The 22,441-nt window shown below is 44.8% G+C and overlaps 1 protein-coding gene across 1 annotated transcript in view; it reads right to left on the bottom strand.

The window, feature by feature from the left end:
* The window catches only part of TTLL4 (tubulin tyrosine ligase like 4), a 39,342-nt gene that overhangs the window by 8,287 nt on the left and 8,614 nt on the right, over nucleotides 1-22,441 (bottom strand). The window contains exons 2-11 of the mRNA XM_061385121.1: nucleotides 9,724-11,308; nucleotides 8,733-8,842; nucleotides 8,319-8,382; nucleotides 4,303-4,424; nucleotides 3,749-3,859; nucleotides 3,310-3,386; nucleotides 2,433-2,624; nucleotides 2,247-2,329; nucleotides 1,569-1,697; nucleotides 93-215 (exon numbers count right to left, since the gene is read on the bottom strand). Coding sequence (XP_061241105.1) covers nucleotides 93-215; nucleotides 1,569-1,697; nucleotides 2,247-2,329; nucleotides 2,433-2,624; nucleotides 3,310-3,386; nucleotides 3,749-3,859; nucleotides 4,303-4,424; nucleotides 8,319-8,382; nucleotides 8,733-8,842; nucleotides 9,724-11,210 — 2,498 coding nt within the window. The 5' untranslated portion in view covers nucleotides 11,211-11,308. The remainder of the gene's footprint in view (nucleotides 1-92; nucleotides 216-1,568; nucleotides 1,698-2,246; nucleotides 2,330-2,432; nucleotides 2,625-3,309; nucleotides 3,387-3,748; nucleotides 3,860-4,302; nucleotides 4,425-8,318; nucleotides 8,383-8,732; nucleotides 8,843-9,723; nucleotides 11,309-22,441) is intronic.

Raw genomic sequence — 22,441 nt, 5'->3', positions numbered from 1 at the left:
TCCTCCCATTCACCACTCCCCTGAAACCTCCTCAAACCCTAGAACCCTGTATTCCTGCAGGCCTCCACTTGATGGGGACACTGTCTGGGTACCATTTGTGGCCCTGGCAGGCTGTTTCATCTTCATTGGCCTGGTACTCAGCATTCTTTTTATTGACACTGTAGTTGGTCAGGTGCATGAATTTGTTGCCAAGGCTCTTCATGGAAGGGGAATACCTGCAAGTGAGAGGAAAGGCAGAGGGGAGATGGTGATACAGCAGATGGATAATGGTCCAAACATGTCTCCAGATCCTGAGCAGGTAAGTGGACAGATCTTTGCGGATGCAAGAGTCTGAGAAGCACATCTTCTGGTAAGGTTTCTAGAACACTACAGCTAAACTTATCTCCTATTTTATCCTACCTCAGTTCTGTAGACAGACCCTCCCTGTTTAGTGAAGTAGAGAACCCCCTTATTTCCCATTCTGCATGTAATACTGTGATTTATAATAATAGATATGTATATATTGGACCCTGCCCCACTCCCGGACACAGAGCTCCTGAAACCTTTGTAGATTCCTAAGTGGTACAAGTATAAGGAGCAACTTTGTTCTCAGATTTGGTGTTTTGACCCCAGTTCCTGACACGGAGCTGCTGAAACCCTTATAATTTCCTGGGTAATAGGAGCATCTTTTGTTCTAACGAGGCGACACTGGGTGAGCTCCTGATGGCTCCTGGATGACAGCCAGTCACTGGAAAGGCCAAGACATGATTAGATGTTTGGAATTTTCAGCTCCCCCCCTCCAACTCCCATTATCTTAAAAAAGGGAGGAGGGCTGAAAATGGAGCTAATGATCAATCAAGCCTAAGTGCTGAAGCCTCTGTAAAAATTCTGCAAATATGAGAGCTTCCAGGTGGGTGAACCTGTAGAGATGCTGGGAGAGCGGCCCGCCCAGAGAGGGCATGGAAGCTTGGTGCCTCTCCTCACACGCCTTGCTCTGTGCATCTCTTCCATCCCCCTGTTCTGTATCCTTTATCACATCCATTTTTCATAAATCAATAAATATAAGCAGTGTTTTCTTAAGTTCTGTGAGCTGCTCTAGAAAATTAACCAAACTGATACCCACAGCCCCGAGGAGGGGTTCATGGGAACCTCTGATTACAGCCCACTGGTGAGACGCACAGGGAGCCACCTGCACTCGTGACTGGCATCACAGGTGGTGGAGGGAGGGGCAGCCTGGTGAGACTCAGCCCTTGACCCATGGGATCTGATGATGTCCCCAGACAGACATGTCAGAATTGAGTTCAACTGTAGGAGAGCCAGTTGGTGTTGTATAGAAATGCTTTGTGTGGGGAGAAAAAAACCCACCATCTGGTTATAGGTGGTGTCAGAAGTGTTTGATGTACAAGTAAAGCTGTCACATGGAAGAAAAGGAAGACAAGGTTTTCCCAAAGGCACTCCACCTTCTCCTTTGCTAATAAAAACTACCAAAACATAGGTTATTTTCCTCTTTGGTGTTCTCCAGCTTCCCTCCCTGGAGGAAAAGCAAATCCCCAAGGCTGTCAGGGTGAGCCGCCACCACCACCACATACTTGCAACTGGCAAAGCGGACGAGTCCATCTGAAAAGAGGTAAATCCGTAGAGGATCGTAGGAGGTGACGTAAACATAGATCCGCAGATCGAACTTGCTGCCACTGATGAGGTAGGGTTTGTGGAGATACCTACAAAGAGAAAGGCCAGCTTCAGGGACAAGACAGAAGGCCAGCTTCAGGGACAGGAGAGATGAGACAGGGCTTGGCAGGTAACTGAGCCACAGCAAAAGCCAGCTAATGGTTCCCAGTATCTGCTGCTGCTGCTGCTGCTAAGTCACTTCAGTCGTGTCTGACTGCACGACCCCATAGACGGCAGCCCACCAGGCTCCCCCGTCCCTGGGATTCTCCAGGCAAGAACACTGGAGTGGGTTGCCATTTCCTTCTCCAGTGCATGAAAGTGAAAAGTGAAAGTGAAGTCACTCAGCCGTGTCCGACTCTTCGAGACCCCATGGACTGCAGCCTACCAGGCTCCTCCATCCATGGGATTTTCCAGGCAAGAGTATTGGAGTGGGGTGCAATTGCCTTCTCTGGGTTTCCAGGATAAAGACCTTTAAAGAGTGGGCTGAGGAAGGTCTTTGGCTGGGAGGACAAAGGACAAAAGAACGTGGTGAAAAGGGGCCCTCTGAGGCTGAAGAGGTGGGAAGCAGGGAGCGGGGTCACAGCTGGAGACAGGCTCACCTCTGTACCAGAAGGGGCCTCCGCTTGGGGAGCTGACTCCACTTGTGAATGACCTGGATGCCGATGCCTCGAGCGGACGCTGGCTAGAGGTTGAGTGGAGAGGAGAGGAGAGGATTTGTCTACCTGGCCCAATACTCTGGCACTCCCACTCTCGGGCCCTGCCTGCTGCCCGCCAGGACCACTCACTGGTTTAACAATCCACTTCTGGCGGCTGCCGCTCTCCCAGGCTTTGCGCAGGAGCTTGGCGTCCTGGGGTAGGATGAAGGACTGGGGGAAGAAACTGAACTCCTTCTTGCCAAAGCGGCTCTGCATGCGGGACAGGTTCCGCCACAGTCGGTCCTTGCGCCCAATCTGGAATGAACCTGGGAAGTGGTTTAGCTGCAGAGGGGACAGAGGGTGGGAGCAGGGAGAGACAGGGCCATGTGAGACCACGAGAAGACAGCAAGACTCACTACACCATTCCAACATTCTAAGCTCCTGTTCCATCTGACTGTCACTGTCTAAAGGTCCTTAAGTATCCCGCGCTGAGCATCCACCAAAAAACGATTAAAACACAAACACAACACAACACAATGTAGTGCCCTTTAGGAGTCAATAGTTCATGACGTAAAAGAGTAACTAAGACAGACATAACATTCACCGTAAAAGTAAAGAAAAACCTGTTAAGTCTTTTTCCATGCCTCTAGGACAAAGAAAAGCACCTGGCTTTCCTGGGGAAAAGGGACTATTCACTTCAAATGAGACCTCTTTACACATATTCAGCTTGGAGGAACAGAGGCAATGTGCAGTGGTTAGAGGAAAAACATGATAAACTGAAAACAGGCATTGCGTCTCAAGATACACCAGGGAAAAAGTGTCTTAGATGCTTTATCTGTCCAAGACACTGTAGCTGACCTACTAGGTGAGCATGATCCACTGGGGGCTCACACAGCACCCACCTCCCATACTTTCTCCACCCTGAGCCCTCCTGACTTCACTATGGTCATCCTTCTCTTCCCTACTTCTACTACCAACCTTCCTCTGCCCAAGTCCAGGGGAAGAGCAGCTCAGAAAAGGCCCCTACCTTCTGATGCTCCTGAATGGATCGGAAACTAGGAGACTTCATGTGGTGACCCCAGCAGCCCAGCCAGTCATCATTCCCTACAGAAGGCACATCAGGAAGTCAGTCTTACTAGCAGCTCGGTCCCTGGGACAGAGAGTGGCTCAGAGGCCCCAGAAATACCACCAGAGCCTGGGCATGGCTCCCAGCCCCGGTTTTCTAGGAGTTGCCATGGAGCTGTCCTACATGAGGCCCTGGGGTCGGGACTAGAACAATGGCCCTCTGTCTTCCAATTTTGAGGAACAGGCTCCAGGCAGAGGGCTTTCAGACCTATGTCCTCTTATGAAGTTGGAAACTTCAGGACAGGATCCTCACACAGCAGGAGCTAATCTAGGGGTTCCCTCCTGCCCAGGGCCCATCTGCTGGGGCAGAGGACAGGCTTGAAGTAAGGCAAGTGACTCACTCTTGCTGATCTTGAAGTGGGAACGTCCAATGGTCTGCTTGACAATGTTGGGGGTCACTGTGCTCATCTTCCACCGGAGCAGCTTCCTCTGCTCCCAGGGAAGTTTCTCCACTGGGGAAAACAGGGGGCGGGGGGTGGGGGGCAGGGAGGGTGTGGAGAAGAGCAGGAGAGTCATGGTGAGTAGAAGTAAGAGGTGGCACTGTTGCTCAACATTCCCTGTAGGCAAGTCAGGAAGTATTATTCCAGGTCAGAGTTTCAAAGGAGCACACTTTGGGGAAGAAAGGGGACTGCACAGGAATGAGGAACACAGAGAGAAGAAGAGGATGAAAAGGGGAGAGACACAAGGTTAAAGGTCAAGAGTGAAGCATGAGGTTATGGGGCTGAGAGGGTTAGCTAAAGGATGGACCAGATAAAGATCCCCTCATCAGACTGGTGGACCAGGGGGGTAACCAAGCACCAACACAGCCATTCTGGAAACCCCTTCCACCCTATCGCCAGCTTCACTAGCATTCTTCTCCTGGGGCTGTTCCAGGTAGACACTCGGCCAGGTTTACCTCTCTCATCTGGAGTGCCAAAATAGATGGTGGGGGGCACGTTGGGAAAGAGACTGTAGATGAGGGCTGGTCGAACAACTTTCTCATTGGAAAGGGGTTTGGTCAGAAACTCCATGCAGTTCCTACAATGAAAAACAGCCATGCGGTAGAGAAAGGCAAAGCCACAACTTTGAGTGCTGTTACCGTTACACATCGTTTCTTTCAGGGTGCTATCTTCTACACTGCGATTCTACAGAGACAAGTGCTCAATAATTACTCTGCAAATATTAATCCATGCTAAGGCTAACCTATACACAATCACACCATAAATGTCACCTAAAGACAAAGTTTTCCAATATTGCATTCTATGATACAACTAAAATTTCCTGTGATGAGCTATAGGCTGGGGAGGTCCCTGAAAAGAGTGGCTCTGAGAGTAAGTAAGGAGTTTAAGTGGGTGGAGCACTTAGCAGCAGCAACAGCAGTAGAGGAATATGCTATGCTTAGACAAAGAGAAATAGATGAGGAGAGAAAAAGAATGATATGGATAAAAAAAGAGGAGGAAAAGCAGAAAAGACAGAAAGAACTAAGAAGAGGTAAAGAGGTTTTTAAAAAGAAAAAGGGGAAAAAGCAACAGAAAGAAAAGAAGCAGTGCTACTTCTAACTCATTTTATATTTATCTGAAGATATATGGATGAATGCTCTTCTCTGTTTTGAAAACAGAGACATCAGACATCAGACTTTTACGTAACAGTGTGGCAGTAAGACAGTCTGGGAATCTGGAGCAGTGGCCATGGTGAGTACAAGAAAGAGGTGGCACTGTTGCTCAACGTTCCCTGTAGGCAAGTCAGTAAGTATTATTCCAGGTCAGAGTTTCAAAGGAACTACTGTTATTCCAATAACGTCTTGATCAAGGCTAGCTCAAGGAGTCTCAAATAGGAAGACCTAGACTATCTATTGGACACAAGCTGACAGACCCAGATAATTTCTTCAGATAACATTGAAAATGGAGAGGATAGTTATGACCCTCTATATCAGGCTGATGTGATCCACAAATATTTATTATTTAAGATTAATTTTCAGTTTATAAAGAAATACTCTACCTGTTATTTTTCAGCACAACAGAAATAGGCACTGTACATAAAACACCTCAGTGTTTCAAACCTGAGAAAATTTTAATGAATTTTATTGGGTTGAGTTAAATATTAATTCCAATTAATTAAATAAATCCAATTAATTCAACTCTATTCCTCATTTCCAAATTTTTTTACTTTAAAGACTTTCCATTTACTGAATATTAGAATTTAAGATTGTTGAAAATCAAAAACAATGAGTTCATATTTAAAAACAAAGACAAGACAGGAATGTAAAATGGTACAGCCACTCTGGAAAATAGCTTTGGAAGTTTCTCAAAAAAATTAAACATGCAATTATCATAGAACCCAGCATTTATCTCAGAGACATGAAGACTTAAAAGTTCATTCAAAAATATGTACACAATGAGCAGCTTTATCTGTATAGTCAAAAACTGGAAACAAAATATCCTTCAGCAGGTGGCTGGTTAAACAAAGTGGTCCATCCGTATCACGGGCCACTACTGAGCAATAAAAAGGAATGAACTATGCATACATGTAACAACTTGGATGAATCTGTAGAGAATATGCTGAGTGAAAAAAGCCAATCCCAAAAGGCTACATATGGCTATCATTCCATTTGAATAACATTCCTGGAACAACAAAACTATTGGTTATGAAGGGTTAAGAAGGGGATGAGAGTAGGAGGGAAGTGGGCGTGGCTCTCGGGGCAACAGGAGGCATTCTTACAGTGACAGAAACGTTCACATCTTCATTAACGTTAATTCTTGGTCACATTATATTGTACTATCGCTGTGTAAGATGTTACCACAGGGGAAACTGGGTAAAGAACTAAGGGACTCTCTCTATTATTTCTTAAAACTGCATGAAAATCTATAAATGTCTCAAAATCAAAAGTTTAATTAAAAAAAAAAATAAAAGAAAATCTTTGTTAGCTGCCTCTCAAGAGTACTGAAATTAACCTCAAAAGGCATGACTTTTGGTCTAGCGGTACTAAAAACCCTGACCTTGCAAATAGTTACTTAATTTCCCTGTTCCTCAATTTTCATATCCGAAAAAACAGAGGCTAAACTTGACCAATGCCATTTCTAATTTCACATGATTCTTAGAAAAAGAATATTCAACAGGAAATGTAATATACTATTGCTGGACAGAGGAAACAGGTAGTATTTTCAATGATTTTTCTGTGCAAAATTTTCTATAATAAATAAATCTTTCATAATTGGGAAAAAATAAGATTTCAGCAATCCAAAAAGATGCCTGATTTTAGTCAAAATGCAAAGTGGTTTAGAATTCTTTAACCTCCATTTGCTTGACCTCATGTTTTAAGCCTCATATAGACTGTGCATTTTGTAGAAATTAATTAATGAACATAGAATTAACAAACACCTTTTGTGAATTTTATCTTAAAAATCAGAAAGGTTAAACAAAGGGCTGTGCAGCTGTCTTGAACTAGGCCTGAAGACAAACCTAGATAACCCTGAAGTGTGGAAAAGAGGCTCCAAGTCAATTAAACGTTAAATGTGTTTCTCTTTGAGCGAGTGGAAGTCCTTGGTCAACATCTAATATATACGGCCAGAAGTAGATTTGCTTATCTGAAAGAGCAATGGGTTGGGCTTAAAGTAACAGAATTTATGCACCAGATACAGGATACCTATGACAGGATTTCTACCAACCTTCACAGAAAGTCCCTATTCTGTCTCTCCATTTTCTAAACAACTCTCTCCACCTTGCTGGTTTGGAACTCTAAAACTGGGACAGCTGCAGCCACCATCACATTCAGAGATGCAGCCTGCCTCATCCATACTAATCTTAGATGAGACTAACTCTTCCTCTCAGCTTCATCTAAGGCAGAGCCAACACAAAGGAAAGCAACCAGAGTTTGGCTGCTCCACATGCTAGGCAAGCCTTGACATGTATGGCCAGAGTAGAATTAAAATTAGAATAGGAACTTTGGTTTTTTTACACTTTCAGTAGAAGTCTTTTTTTTTTTTTTTTTTTAGAAGTTATTTTTTAAAGGAAAAAAAACTTTAATGGTTGGTACTTTGTGAGGTTTTTTTAAATATCTAAAAATAATTAATGAAGATAAGAGCCTCATATTGAGACAAAGTTGGAAGTGATGAAGGAAACAAGGAAGATTATACTGAAGAATGTTAACTTTCTACCCAGAGAGGTGGTCTATATGATCTGTAAGCAAGTTCTAAAACTCTTTAGCATAAAGACATGTCCTCATTTACAGTGTCCTGTGTTCCTTCCTCCCCCTGATTCCACATGTCGGTTATGCACCATTCTACAATTATCTGTTCTACAAAAGGAGGGTCTACATTAAGAGATGGACTTCTTGGTTTCCTAGGTAGAGATGGGTATCCCTCAGATTCCATGAAGGGCAGTCAATAAAATACTCTAGATTATAGCTACAGAATTTTAAATTAAATTTATTACTAAGGTCAACTTTAGTCTTATAAAACCAACTTCCAAAGGGAGCAAAAGAGCACTGAAAAAAAGCTCCAATTAGTGATATTATCTATCTCAGAACTGTTTCTGACTTTGGGACACATTTAAAAGGCAAGGTGGCAAATATCCTCATGTGTGCAGCCTAACTAAGAATCTACCTCAAACATTGTCTCTTTGTGAAATTAGTTATTAATTTTCTAACTACCTCTTGAGATTATTTGCTTTTTACTTGAACAATTTCTTGGAGCCTAAAGACTGAATCGCAGCACAAGAAACACACTACTGATTTTAAGCTCAGCTGATAAAATACACTTCTGTTCCCTCCCACTGATTCCTGTTTGAAAACTAAAGTCCTAACTATAAAAATTCGGCCAAAGTGAGTTAGGGTTAACAGGGCCATTAATTAATAACTTGGGTGATTCCTCCCTTTATAATCCTCAAGAGAAGGTAAATGAGCGTCTGCCAACAACCTACACAGTCAGGACTCACCGAGAGATCACTGCTACCGACTCGCTGGGGGAGACAGCACTGCACGAGGAGCACTCTGAGTCTCCTGGGGGAAGAACAGAGAAGGCCCAGGTGGGAGAGGCTGCTACTCAGTCACCACGCCCAGGCGGCTCTTCCTCGGACATCCTGGCTTAGCTTTCTCGAAGAGCCACAAGCACCCATTGCTGCCTTGCACTGCCTCCCCTGAGCTCAAAAGCCGCAAGGAGAAGGCAAGACTCGGGGGACAGGGGACTAGAGAACAAGCCCCCCCAAAGCCACTCCCGCCCTCAGACCCCCAAAGTAAATGATAAATGCAGGTGACAAAGTGAGTTGAGGAGCTGGTATATAATCATTAGCCCCCCTTCCCTAGCAGTGGTGACCAATTCCCAGTTGGAGGCGAGAGAGTTCTCTACTCACCCTCCTCCTCTTCGTTCTCAACCTGGCTGCAGCAGTCTTCCAAACCATCTAGTAGTTCTTCCTCCAGATCTTCAGTTTCAACCGGGTCTAGCTGGAGGTCAGTAGCTGAACTGTAAGAAAGAATCATGCCCCAGCCCAGCCAGCTCCGTAAGAGAGGTCACGCTGGATTCTCCTTCCTTCATCATTTCCCAGTGTTCATCTCTTCCTTAGTCACTAGTCTGCTGGCCCTTGCCTGGGCCTTACAGCCCACTCCTCTTGCTCTCAGAGCTTCAGCCTGGCCACAGTTCCTCAACCCCATGTCTCTGACTCCCCAGAGAGGTACTCTGCCTTCCATTTTCCTTGAAGTCCCTCATAGTATATAAATACAAAGTTCTGAATATAAAACACCATCAGTCAATGTGTGGTAACAGACATCAAAGGTCCCTGGACCTCTCTCTAGAAACTCAGAAAAGGCCTTGGTGGGCCATGGTTCCAGAGAAATAACAAGGCACAAGAAGCCAGTTAAGTGTGTGTCCTAACTCTGAAACAGCTGTCATACCAGGAGTGACTGAGAACCTGATTTGGTTTGGAATTAAGTAGAGAAATCACAGTCCCCAACACATGATGTTTGAAATTCTTATTTTTCCCTGGTTATAACCTAAAGCAGGTCTTAGCAAACTCTTCCTCTAAAGGACCAGAGAGTAAATATTTTCAGTTTTGTGGGTCATTCAGTCTGTTGCAACTATGTAACACTATCATTAAAACAAGAAAACAGCCATAGACAGTAGTAAAGGAATAAGGCTGCATTTCAATAAAGCCTTATTTACAAAAGCAGGCTGAGGGCAGGATTTGGCCTGAAAGGTGTAGCTTGCCAATCTCTGCCCTAAAGTGAAAACCAACATTCCAGGGCACTTAGAAAATAAAACCCAACCTTCAGAGACACAGGGTCAGTGTCACCAGGTGTGTGTACATCCTACTACTTGAAATGAACCAAACACTTTCTTCAACTCACCCAACAGTCCTAGGAGGTGAGTTCAGCTCCCTGGCTTCCTTAGGCCCTTCTCTCCCAAGTTTGCCCAGATGGATGGAAGAAAGGCGGGTGGCCACCTCGGCTACACCAAGGGGCTGAGATGGAGAAGGCAGAACTGGAGTCTTGTCTTCTCCAAGAAGTGGGGAGTCGATCGTAGATCCACAGGCAGGGCTATAGCTGAGCCCATTGGTATGTGAGGCAAGGAGGTGAATGCTGATGCGTTTGGTACAGAAGACTGCACTGTCCAAGCCCCCGGGGTCCGAGACTGCAGGGAGGGCCCTGTTGTCTGCTCCAGCGTCCTCCTGAGGGACCTGTTGGCTGGCCACAGGAGGTTTCCACCTCCTGTTCTGGTTGAGGAGATCCCACTGCAAGCTGGGGTTCATGAAGTAAGTCTGTTCAAAATGGTAGCCTTGCCTTGGTTTCTTCTCAAGGCCTCTTGCAGTCAGCTTCCTCACAGCCTCAGTGAACCGAACCTCCTTAGTCAGAGTCTGAGAAACAGGGTCACCCTTCAGGCCATAGGGATACGACTGAGTCCTGGTGACTAAGTTACTCTGGCTGTAGAGGGAAGAGGCAACACTGGTGGCAGAGGTGTCCAAGGAGCTGGGGGTAGACAGCATGTTGTGGGGAGGGGCGTCGTCTAGGGCAGGGCCACTGCTCTTGGGCGCCTTGTGCTCAACAGACTGGAACGCACAGTCTCCGGTGCCCCCTGAGTGTTGCCAGGAGATGAGCTGGACCTTGGGTGAGGATACTGGCTTCAGGCCCTCTGTGGCCTGTGATAAAGGCACTTTAGTGCTATTTGGCCGCATGAAGGAGTTGTTGTTCAGCATGGGTTTGTAGGAAGAGGAAGAAGAGGGGAGTGGAGATGGGGTCTTCCCTGAGATGGCAGAGGCCAGGCTCCTCCCTGAAAGACTTTCCCCGGCTGCTCCCAATGAGGAGTATGGTTCCGTGGATGAGGATGCCATGGGGATGAGCTTGGAAGACGTGGCCTTGTTGGCAGGGAGTCTGACAGGGAGCCTCTTTTGAGGGAGAGAGAAAGGTCTTTTTTCTGATGGGCTTGAACGCAAGCAGAAAGACTCCAGCTGCTGGTATGCTTTGTGCCTGTAGTTGGAGCGGCGGTATAGCAGGGTACTGCTGAACAGGTCTGGGAGGGAGTGCAGGTAACAGCAGTTGCTGTGGCCCGCAGTGACAGCTGTGGTCCCGGAGCTACATAGAGTGCTGGGGCAAAAGAAGTACGCTGGCTGCGGGGGTGCACCCAAGAGGCCTGGGCCCAGCCCTGCTGAAAGTGTCCCCACGTGTTTCTTCTCCAGCCGCCAGATTGGCTTCACCTGCTGATGAGCCTGAGCCCAGACTTTGCCCTCGGAGGGTTTCTCGGGTGACGGGGTAGGTGCTGTGCCCGTGGGCCCACTCTGCTTCAAGCTGTGTCCCTGGCGGAGGCTGATATCGTAGTGCTCTGTTCTTGCTGAGGCCATGAGGAGCCCACATCACGGCCACATGGCCTCATGGCCTGGCTCAGGTGAGGTGCGAGGTGCCTCCAGCAGTAGCAGCTGCATCCTTGAAGTCCGTCAGCCTGAAGGGGAGAGAGACAGCTGGGAATGTTCCAGTCCCAGGACAGACACAAGGCTACAGTGGTACCCCGGCAAGCAAGAGCCCTGCTTTAGCACTTCTTGGGCAACCAGTCTCAGTCATCATTTGGGGCCCTGGGAGAAGAACACTAGATTTTGAGGGTGTTCTCCGTGGACTTCCTGCTGCCCTCATGCCTTGATGAGCTGGCTTCATCAAGGACTGGGACGTTAAGGTGCCACCAGGTGAAATCTGTTCACATGCTCCCTTTCTCTCACTCAGAGAGCTCTTTCCTCTTTCTCCAAAGAAAAATTCACACCTTTCTGCCTCATCGTCCACAAGTTTACATGAGTGGCTTCCTTCCATCACCTGACACCCATGTGCCTAGGAATAAGGCAAGCCTGGGTGTGGCAGAGAAGCCAGCCAACACCTTCCTCCTCATCAACCAATTCTGAATGCTCAAAGATCATGTGAGAAGCAGATTTTACATGTACTGCTCCCTCACCAGTTCTCAAGCTGCCCCTGATGTGTTCTGCTTTCCACGGACTAAGTGAGACAAGTTCAGACAAGAGCAGGGATTTCTCCTGTTGACCTCTGGGGTGCGTTCTGTGGCTGAGACGGTAATTTCATCTCTTCAAGAGTCTAGCCAACTATACAGGCTTAAATTCCAACCAATGTGTTGGTGGAAAAGAGAAGAAACAAAATGGAATTAGATATCAACATTCTTTTTACTTAAAGCGATTTTATTTCCAGCAGCCGCACTGGGACAGGAGAGGTCCGGGAGTAGAATATACAGGCAAGAAGAAGAGAGAAATTTTCTTTATTCCAAATCCCAGGCTTCAGTCTGGGCTCATCTTGGGGAGAGAGAGCCTGTCTCTTGCATTCCCTCATTCAATCTTTCCTCTAAAGCAAAACCTCTGAATCAGTCTGTAGCTCTGGGTTCCAAATAGTCAGTTTTGCATGGTCATTTGATTTCTAAATGAAAAATATTCTGCAGTTTTTTACACCTGCAGGGAAGGGTGAGCCTGCTTTTTATGACAGCATCCAGGGGAGAAACACAAGACTCTTCTATAAGAAGTCATACATCTGGGATAATTCTGAATGAAATACTGGCATCTTAATCAAGTATTTTCACAGTGGCTAAAGGGAAGGAAATAGCAGAGAATTTTCTTGCTCAAGTTTTATTTAAGACACAAATGACAATGGGGAGAGGGCTTTGTATTTTGATAGAAGAACAATGGCCAAGGAAGATTCTCATTCCTGCCTATAGTTACAGGAACTGCTGCTGTTTTCCACCAACAAAAAGCCTGCAAAAGCCACGTGATATAGCCCTCTTTTCCTGCAAAGACTGACCTGTGTGGGAGTCCTTCTCAAGAAGAGTACCAAAAAATCACTGCCACTATTCAAAATGATAGTGGGTGAAAAACAGCATCACAGCTAAAACCAGATTTGATGCCAGTAAATGCAAACTCAAGGTAACAGAAAATGGACCTCCACCAAGTCCAAACTATGGAAATACTGTGCAGGGCACAGCTACACTCTGAGCACTTATGGGAAACAAGCACAAAGGGAGGGGTCAGACCCTGCCAGTGATTTTATAAGACCACACACCTGAGTGTGTCATGTACACACAATGGGCTCACGTTCCAACTTACGTAGTCATCTTATGGGAATCCACATCTCTCCCCACCAATGAGGCACAACAGGTTCACCAAAGTGATGGCAGAAAGGGATAAGGAAACGAGATTTCATGCTGCTGCCCCCTGAATGTCACCCGACGTGTAGCTTCTCGTGTGCATCCTGCCATCTCAGACCTTCAGGTCTCTACAAGTGTCACTCCCTAGTGTGTGTGCAGCGGGTAAAGGGGACAGTTGTCTTCACCCAGCCCTGAGGTGGTGTGCAGTGCGGGCCCGTGGCTATGAGGGAAAGCAGGCTTGGCTACCGTGCACCTGAGGACGTGGTGGTGGGCTCCTGGGTGCCCTAGAGCCCTTTCCTTCTTGTCTACTAGACTTAAAAATACACAGCTCAAAGGCTGTGTCACCGTCTCCAGGTAGCCTTTCTGGACTCCCCAGTTCAAATAGGATGCCTCATCTCTGTGCTGGCCACCATTGCTGTCTCTATGACACTGAACTTTAACAAGGACTACTCATCTAACTAGGAGCAACGAGCATGTTGTTCCCAGTACCAGGTCTCACCCACAGTAAGTGCTCAATATTCTGTTGACTGGATAAACTGGGAAAAAAAGTAAATAAAGGGGAAATACACTAGCACTTCTCTAAGAGAAGACTCTTTTGAGAGTCTCCTGGATAGCAAGGAGATCCAACCAGTCTATCCTAAAGGAAATCAGTCCTGAATATTCACTGGAAGGACTAATCCTGAAGCTGAAACTCCAGTTCTTTGGCCACCTGATGGGAAGAACTAACTCACTGAAAAAAGACCGTGGTGCTAGGAAAGATTGAAGGTGGGAGGAGAAGAGGATGACAGAGGATGAGATGATTGGATGGCATTACCGACTCGATGGACATAAGTTTGAGTAAGCTCCAGGAGTTGGTGATAGACAGGGAAGCCTGGCGTGCTGAAGTCCATGGGGTTGCAAAGACACGACTGAACAACTGAACTGAACACTAGCACTGATGAAGGCTAGTTTGGGTACCTAGCAAATACCAGGTACTATGCTCATTTAATCCTCACAAAAACGCTATGCTCAATTTGCTGATGATGAACCCGAGTCTCAGTAAAGCTAAGTAACTTCACCATAATCAAACAGCCAACAAGGAGTGGCCAGATTAAAACTTGAGTTTGTCTGGCTCCACGCTTCCTCTTAAATAGAAATGAAACACACACCTAGGCCCTGTTTCCAAACTTATCCCTAACCTTCAGGTGGAAGATAAAAGGCGGGTTGGAAACACTATGCTGAACCCCTTTGTGGGGAAGCACCCAAGAGCCCACCACTGTGTCCTCATCTGCACCATAGCCAAGCCTGCTTTCCCTCATAGCCACGGGCCCCCACTGCACACCCCCTCAGGGCTGGGTGAAGACAACTGTCCCACTCACCTCCCGCACACACTGCTCTGCATCCCTCCGCATGAATCCTCAGTGCCAGAACACTGGACGCAAGTGGCCCGGCATTTACCTTTTCCAGGCCCAACTCAAGCCCCATCCCACCCATGAAGATCTGCTGTGTATTTATTCCTCTAATTTAATGTTTTGCAAAGGCTATCTTTTACCACTGTTCTCTTTTCATATGAATATACTTCATAAGCCCCTGATGATTTTTATAGGGAAATCTTGGGTATCTGTAAAAGATAAATGCACAGCTATGTTAGTAGAAGTTGGAAGATCACTGCCCTAGTCTGGCCTTCTTCTCAGCAACGCTGCCCAAGTCTCCTCCCCCTAAAATATCATAAGATGTTAAGGGTTCCTAGAATAAAGTTTAAAAAATAATTGACTTGAGGGTAATGAATATTTTCTAGGTCAGTTATACCTCCACAAAGCTGTTAAAAATGAAACAATTTTTTTTTCCCCTGAGGGGATAAGAAAAGTAAAGAACTGCAGAGCATTCTGAAGATAAACAAAATGGCCTCAAACATCTCTATTTGTGTGGCTAGCTCTGTCCAATTCCTAGTCCCTCACCTGCCTCACCAAATGCAGGCCTGCATTTGTAGTAGCATCCTGCCTGCCTTCCCTGGATCCAACCTCTCTTCTTCTAAAGCAACCAGTCTCAGGAATCTCAACGTCCTGCCCCGCCATCTTTAAACAACATTCAGAAGCTGTCTATCTCATTCTGCCTTCCACTCTTTATGGGGCGTTTTGCCTCAAGTTTCTTCCTTAAGTGAGAGTGAATGATGAGCAGCCTATGCTAGAAAAACTATGACTGTTGTCTCAAACCACCAGGTCTCCAGAGGCCAGGCCAGACCAAACCAACTTGGACAAGGTATCTATTTCTACAGAAAGTAATTATTAATTACACATTGACTGTGTCACTCTCCTATATTACAGGAGTGTGTGGCTCTTGGGATCTGCAGTTTCCTTTTCCTCTTCCATCTGAGAGTTTCACTCAGTCACCAGAGGAACTCAGAACATCAGAAACAGTTCAGAGTCTAGAGTCACAAGATCTCTGATGAGATCACTTTAGTTGCCCAATAGTTATATAAGAAGATAGAAGTGACTTGGCTGGAATCAAACAGAATGAGGAGTGTAGGAATCAGACACATTTTCTCTTAAGAGATAAATCCCAAACTGTCTCCCTAAAGAAAGTTGGAGGAGCATGGAACTTCTGTAAAGCCCTATTGAGAAAGAAAGGCCCACACGCCAACCTAATGAGAAGGGAGGGCCAATAGAAGTTGAGGGGGCAGCTCTTGTAGAACACAGTTACTGCAAAAGAAGTTAGCTAACCTCAGGGAAAAAAAAACAGCTTATAGCAGCTAAAGCTAAAGGAGGTCTATCTGCAAATTACTGAAAAGTGGAAACAGTTGAAGGCTTAACGTAATTAGGGGCTTCCCTGGTGGCTCAGACAGTAAAAAATCTGCCTGCAATGGAGGAGACCCGCATTCAATCCCTGGATTGGGAAGATCCTCTGGAGAAGGGAATAGCAAGCCACTCCAGTATTCTTGCCTGGAGAATCCCATGGACAGAGGAGCCTGGCGGGCTACAGTCCATGGGGTCGCAAAGAGTTGGACATGACTGAGCAATTAAGTACATTCTTACATAATTAAGTGACTAGCTCTCCTGAAGCCCTGATCTTCAGCAGCTTCAGAAAGAAACCTTGGGTGAACTTGAAGGCAATGGTCCTTAAAGTGTGGGCCCTTTCAGGGGTTCCACTAGGTGAAACTATTTCCATAACAAAACTAAGATGTGATTTGCCTTTTTAACTGTGCCAGCCTTTCCACTGATGGTGCAAGAGCAACAGTGGGTCAAACTGCTGTTTCCCGAGTAGGATTCAAGCCAAAGGTACCACGTGAGATTTTTCACCACCACACACTTCTACACTGCACAGCAAAGGAAGAAGTGCCAGGTTTACTTAAGAATGTCCTTGATGACACAGTGAAAAATGAAATCCCAATCCTCAAGTATATCTTTTTAACATTCTGTGTGATAAAATAAGAAGTACATATAAAACAGAAGACAACGGTTATCTGTAAGTAAAGCACTTGTTTGAATTGCAAAATTTTTGTGGAACATCATGTTTACTTGAAAGAATGAAGGATACACAAATGATGGTTATTCAGACTTTGACACTTGGCAGGTGTTCTCTAGAAAATGAAACAGAGGACGCCTGTCACTTCAAGGGAAACAACTGACAGTGTTTGTTGCCAATGATAAAATTTGAGCTTCCAAGAGAAAATGAGAATTTGGGCAAAATTGTATCTGCCACCATGAGTTTGACAGCTTCCCAAAACTTAGCCATTTTTCTGATGACTGTGGTAATATTATTTTTTTATACTGTCATATAGAATGTGGCAACAACTCAATGAACCAGTATTTTCCAAATTATCTATCACACAATGTCAAAAAATCAGACATGGGTAAAAGATCTGGTCAGAGATAGACCAATGGATTCTAATGTAACGAAGTATGAAAACCTCCCTGATAACATTTCAGATTCCATAGCAGCTAACCTTCATAACACCACCCCTTGTTAACGTCTGTGTAGTACCAAAGAATCGGAGAAGGCATTGGCAGCCCACTTCACTGTTCTTGCCTGGAGAATCCCAGGGACAGGGGACCCTGGTGGGCTTCCGTCTATGGGGTCGCACAGAGTCGGACATGACTGAAGCGACTTAGCAGCAGCAGCAGCACCAAAGAATACCCACTATCTGAAAAGGCTACACAAACATTCCTCCCTCTTGCAACTAATCCTCTATATGAGGCTAGATAATCCACATAATTCAACGAAACAGTACACTGAACCAACTGAAACAACAGAAAAAAAGTAGGAAAATCCAGCTGTCTCCAATTAAACCAGACATTAAGATTCTCAAAAATAACGCTACTCTTCTAACATTTTTGAAACAATACCATTTTTCATTTTTAAAAATGTGACTTGTTTATTTGTAATGAGTTTATTATTTCTAACTGAATTAATAAATACTTCAATTTCTAATGTGGAGTAGATATATATTCCACATTAAAAAGAATATACTGAAGATTCCAACAATCTTTAATAAAAAAGTGCACATAAGAGACCAAAAAGCTTGAAAGCTCTGGTCTACAATGGCATTGCCTGTCCAGAATATCCAAGAGGCTCCTAAGGATGAGGTCTTTTTCATTTCAGGTCCTAACAGAAATTAGCATTCTCAGTATTTATTCCAAAACACCAGGTCTGGCTTCCCAGTTCTGCCAGAAGAGACAGTGAGAAGTTAAGAGCATTAAAGAAAAGTTTTCTCACATTTCAGTGACAGATCAAAGCATCTGATTTCACGCTCAAGTCCAGAACGCCTATGACTAGACAATTCCAAGGTTATCATAGGATGAAGGAATCTAACAGGAAAGCTAAACTCAACTCCACATAATAAGTACCAGATCCTGTTCGATCCCTGGATGGGGAAGACCCTCTGGAGAAGAGAATGGCTACCTACTCCAGTATTCTTGCCTGGTGAATTCCATGGCCAGAGGAGCCTGGCAGGCTGCAGACCATGGTGTTACAAAGAGTTGGACACGTCTGAGCAACTAACACTTAGTCTTTCAGTGAAAAACTTTTGTCAATGAAAAAGTTACTTTTCATTTACATACTCATTTTTGGATTTGACTTTAAATATTCTGCCTCCCTTCTTCCATCCCTTTTCCCCTACCTACTCCCTCAAAGTCAGTGTCCTCCACATGCAGTCTTCTCCCTTCTTCCCCTTCCCCCAAAGGAGGCACACAATAACTGCTCAATAAATGGCAGATCCAACTATTAACACAGACTCTCTCAGAGCAGCCTCTTTTATCCCATGATCTCAACCACATCCTACATTCTCCAATTTTCTTCCAATCTCTCAGGCCTACAGAACAACCTCTCAAGCTGAAGGAGCCTCAACTCACCATGTCCAAAGTGTAACTTCTTTACCTTTGTCCTCAAAGCTGCCCCTCCTCCTCCTGCCTCATCCTGCAGCACCACCCATTTGATCACTAAATTCAGAAACCTAGGATCATTCTAGACTGCTCCTGGTCCCACTCTCCTGACATTTACTTTGCCACCAGATTTTGTCCACTCTACCACTGTTAAAGTGAAAGTCGCTCAGTTGTGTCTGACTCTGCAACCCCGTGGACTATACAGTCCATGGAATTCTCCAGGCCAGAATACTGGAGTGTGTAGCCATTCCCTTCTCCAGAGGATCTTCCCAACCCCGGGATCGAACCCAGGTCTCCCACATTGCAGGCAGATTCTTTACCAGCTGACCCACCAGGGAAGCCCCTACCACTGTTAATCTAAACCCTCTCCCCCATTACAACCACCATAAAGCCCTCATGGTCTCTGGCCTGGTCTCTAGTTTTCTCACTGACTTCCAGATTTCAGTCTAAAATCTTACTTATTCAAACTGCACACTGACACTACGGTAACCTTAAAGACAGATCTGATGTTACCTTCCTGCTAATTACCTTTCCACAGTTTTCCCGCAATATACTTTTTCAGATTTTATCCAAGAATTCCCCAAGGAATGTTTAAAACCATATATTCCTTAGGGAGTTCCCTGGTGGACTAGTGGTTAGGATTTGGGCTTTCGCTGCCATGGCCCAGGTTCCAATCCTTGGTCAGAGAACTGAGATCCCACAAGCCAGATAGTACAGGCCAAAAAAAAAAAAAAAATTAAACCCATGTATTCCTTGTACATCTTAAAGTTGAACTCTAAAATTTTTCATCACAAGTTTATCCTTTTATTAAGAGAAGGTAGAAAATACTAAACAATTTATAGAAAGAACTAAGGTAAGGGTTAACTGTAATTGAAACAAATATTTCATGATGATTTAGTGAGTTTTAACTATCTGATTGAATAACACACATCCCACGTTGAAGGTCAGGAAGGGCAGCGGTGAGGAGATATCCCTCATCCAAGGTAAGGAGCAATGGCTGTGCTTTGCTGGAGTGGCCGTGAAGAGATACCCCACGCCCAAGGTAAGAGAAACCCAAGTAAAATGGTAGGTGTTGCAAGAGGGCATCAGAGGGCAAACACACTGAAACCATACTCACAGAAAACTAGTCAATTTAATCACACTAGGACCACAGCCTTGTCTAACTCAATGAAACTAAGCCATGCCCGTGGGGCAACCCATGATGGGCGGGTCATGGTGGAGACATCTGACAGAATGTGGTCCACTGGAGAAGGGAATGGCAAACCACTTCAGTATTCTTGCCTTGAGAATCCCATGAACAGTATGAAAAGGCAAAATGATAGGATACTGAAAGAGAAACTCCCCAGGTCAGTAGGTGCCCAATATGCTACTGGAGATCAGTGGAGAAATAACTCCAGAAAGAATGAGGGGATGGAGCCGAAGCAAAAACAATACCCAGCCGTGGATGTGACTGGTGATAGAAGCAAGGTCCGATGCTCTAAAGAGCAATATTGCATAGGAACCTGGAATGTCAGGTCCATGAATCAAGGCAAATTGGAAGTGGTCAAATAAGAGATGGCAAGAGTGAATGTAGACATTCTAGGAATCAGCGAACTAAAATGGACTGGAATGGGTGAATTTAACTCAGATGACCATTATATCTACTACTGCGGGCAGGAATCCCTCAGAAGAAATGGAGTGGCCATCATGGTCAACAAAAGAGTCCAAAATGCAGTACTTGGATGCAATCTCAAAAATGACAGAATGATCTCTATTCGTTTCCAAGGCAAACCATTCAATATCACAGTAATCCAAGTCTATGCCCCAACCAGTAACACTGAAGAAGCTGAAGTTGAACGGTTCTAGGAAGACCTAGAAGACCTTTTAGAACTAACACCCAAAAAAGATGTCCTTTTCATTATAGGAGACTGGAATGCAAAAGTAGGAAGTCAAGAAACACCTGGAGTAACAGGCAAATTTGGCCTTGGAATACGGAATGAAGCAGGGCAAAGACTAATAGAGTTTTGCCAAGAAAATGCACTGGTCATAACAAACACCCTCTTCCAACAACACAAGACTCTATACAAGGACATCACCAGATGGTCAACACTGAAATCAGACTGATTATATTCTTTGCAGCCAAAGATGGAGAAGCTCTATACAGTCAACAAAAACAAGACCAGGAGCTGACTGTGGCTCAGATCATGAACTCCTTATTGCCAAATTCAGACTTAAATTGAAGAAAGTAGGGAAAACCACTAGACCATTCAGGTATGACCTAAATCAAATCCCTTATGATTATACAGTGGAAGTGAGAAATAGATTTAAGGGCCTAGATCTGATAGATAGAGTGCCTGATGAACTATGGAATGAGGTTCGTGACATTGTACAGGAGACAGGGATCAAGACCATCCCCATGGAAAAGAAACGCAAAAAAAGCAAAATGGCTGTCTGGGGAGGCCTTACAAATAGCTGTGAAAAGAAGAGAAGTGAAAAGCAAAGGAGAAAAGGAAAGATATAAACATCTGAATGCAGAGTTCCAAAGAATAGCAAGAAGAAATAAGAAAGCCCTCTTCAGTGATCAATATAAAGAAATAGAGGAAAACAACAGAATGGGAAAGACTAGGGATCTCTTCAAGAAAATCAGAGATACCAAAGGAACATTTCATGCAAAGATGGGCTCGATAAAGGACAGAAATGGTATGGACCTAACAGAAGCAGAAGATATTAAGAAGAGATGGTAAGAATACACAGAACTGTACAAAAAAGATCTTCACGACCCAGATAATCACGATGGTGTGATCACTGACCTAGAGCCAGACATCCTGGAATGTGAAGTCAAGTGGGCCTTAAAAAGCATCACTACGAACAAAGCTAGTGGAGGTGATGGAATTCCAGTTCAGCTATTCCAAATCCTTAAAGATGATGCTGTGAAAGTGCTGCACTCAATATGCCAGCAAATTTGGAAAACTCAGCAGTGGCCACAGGACTGGAAAAGGTCAGTTTTCATTCCAATCCCAAAGAAAGGCAATGCCAAAGAATGCTCAAACTACTGCACAATTGCACTCATCTCACACGCTAGTAAAGTAATGCTCAAAATTCTCCAAGCCAGGCTTCAGCAATATGTGAACCGTGAACTTCCTGATGTTCAAGCTGGTTTTAGAAAAAGCAGAGGAACCAGAGATCAAATGGCCAACATCTGCTGGATCATAGAAAAATCAAGAGAATTTCAGAAAAGCATCTATTTCTGCTTTATTGACTATGCCAAAGCCTTTGACTGTGTGGATCACAAGAAACTGTGGAAAATTCTGAAAGAGATGGGAATACCAGACCACCTGATCTGCCTCTTGAGAAATTTGTATGCAGGTCAGGAAGCAACAGTTAGAACTGGACATGGAACAACAGACTGGTTCCAAATAGGAAAAGGAGTTCGTCAAGGCTACATATTGTCACCCTGTTTATTTAACTTATATGCAGAGTACATCATGAGAAACGCTGGACTGGAAGAAACACAAGCTGGAATCAAGATTGCCGGGAGAAATCTCAATAACCTCAGATATGCAGATGACACCACCCTTATGGCAGAAATTGAAGAGGAACTCAAGACCTCTTGATGAAAGTAAAAGTGGAGAGTGAAAAAGTTGGCTTAAAGCTCAACATTCAGAAAATGAAGATCATGGCATCCGGTCCCACCATTTCATGGGAAATAGATGGGGAAACAGTGAAAACAGTGTCAGACTTTATTTTTCTGGGCTCCAAAATCACTACAGATGGTGACTGCAGCTATGAAATTAAAAGACGCTTACTCCTTGGAAGGAAGGTTATGACCAACCTAGATAGCATATTCAAAAGCAGAGACATAACTTTGCCAACAAAGGTTTGTCTAGTCAAGGCTATGGTTTTTCCTGTGGTCATGTATGGATGTGAGAGTTGGACTGTGAAGAAGGCTGAGCGCCGAAGAATTGATGCTTTTGAACTGTGGTGTTGGAGAAGACTCTTGAGAGTCCCTTGGACTGCAAGGAGATCAGCCCTGGGATTTCTTTGGAAGGAATGATGCTAAAGCTGAAACTCCATACTTTGGCCACCTCATGCGAAGAGTTGACTCATT

Source organism: Bos javanicus, chromosome 2 (assembly GCF_032452875.1).
Source record: "Bos javanicus breed banteng chromosome 2, ARS-OSU_banteng_1.0, whole genome shotgun sequence".
In the NCBI taxonomy this organism is placed as follows: Eukaryota; Metazoa; Chordata; class Mammalia; order Artiodactyla; family Bovidae; genus Bos; species Bos javanicus.
Note: the sequence above shows the minus strand (reverse complement) of the source record. Positions and strands in the feature narration are given on the sequence as shown.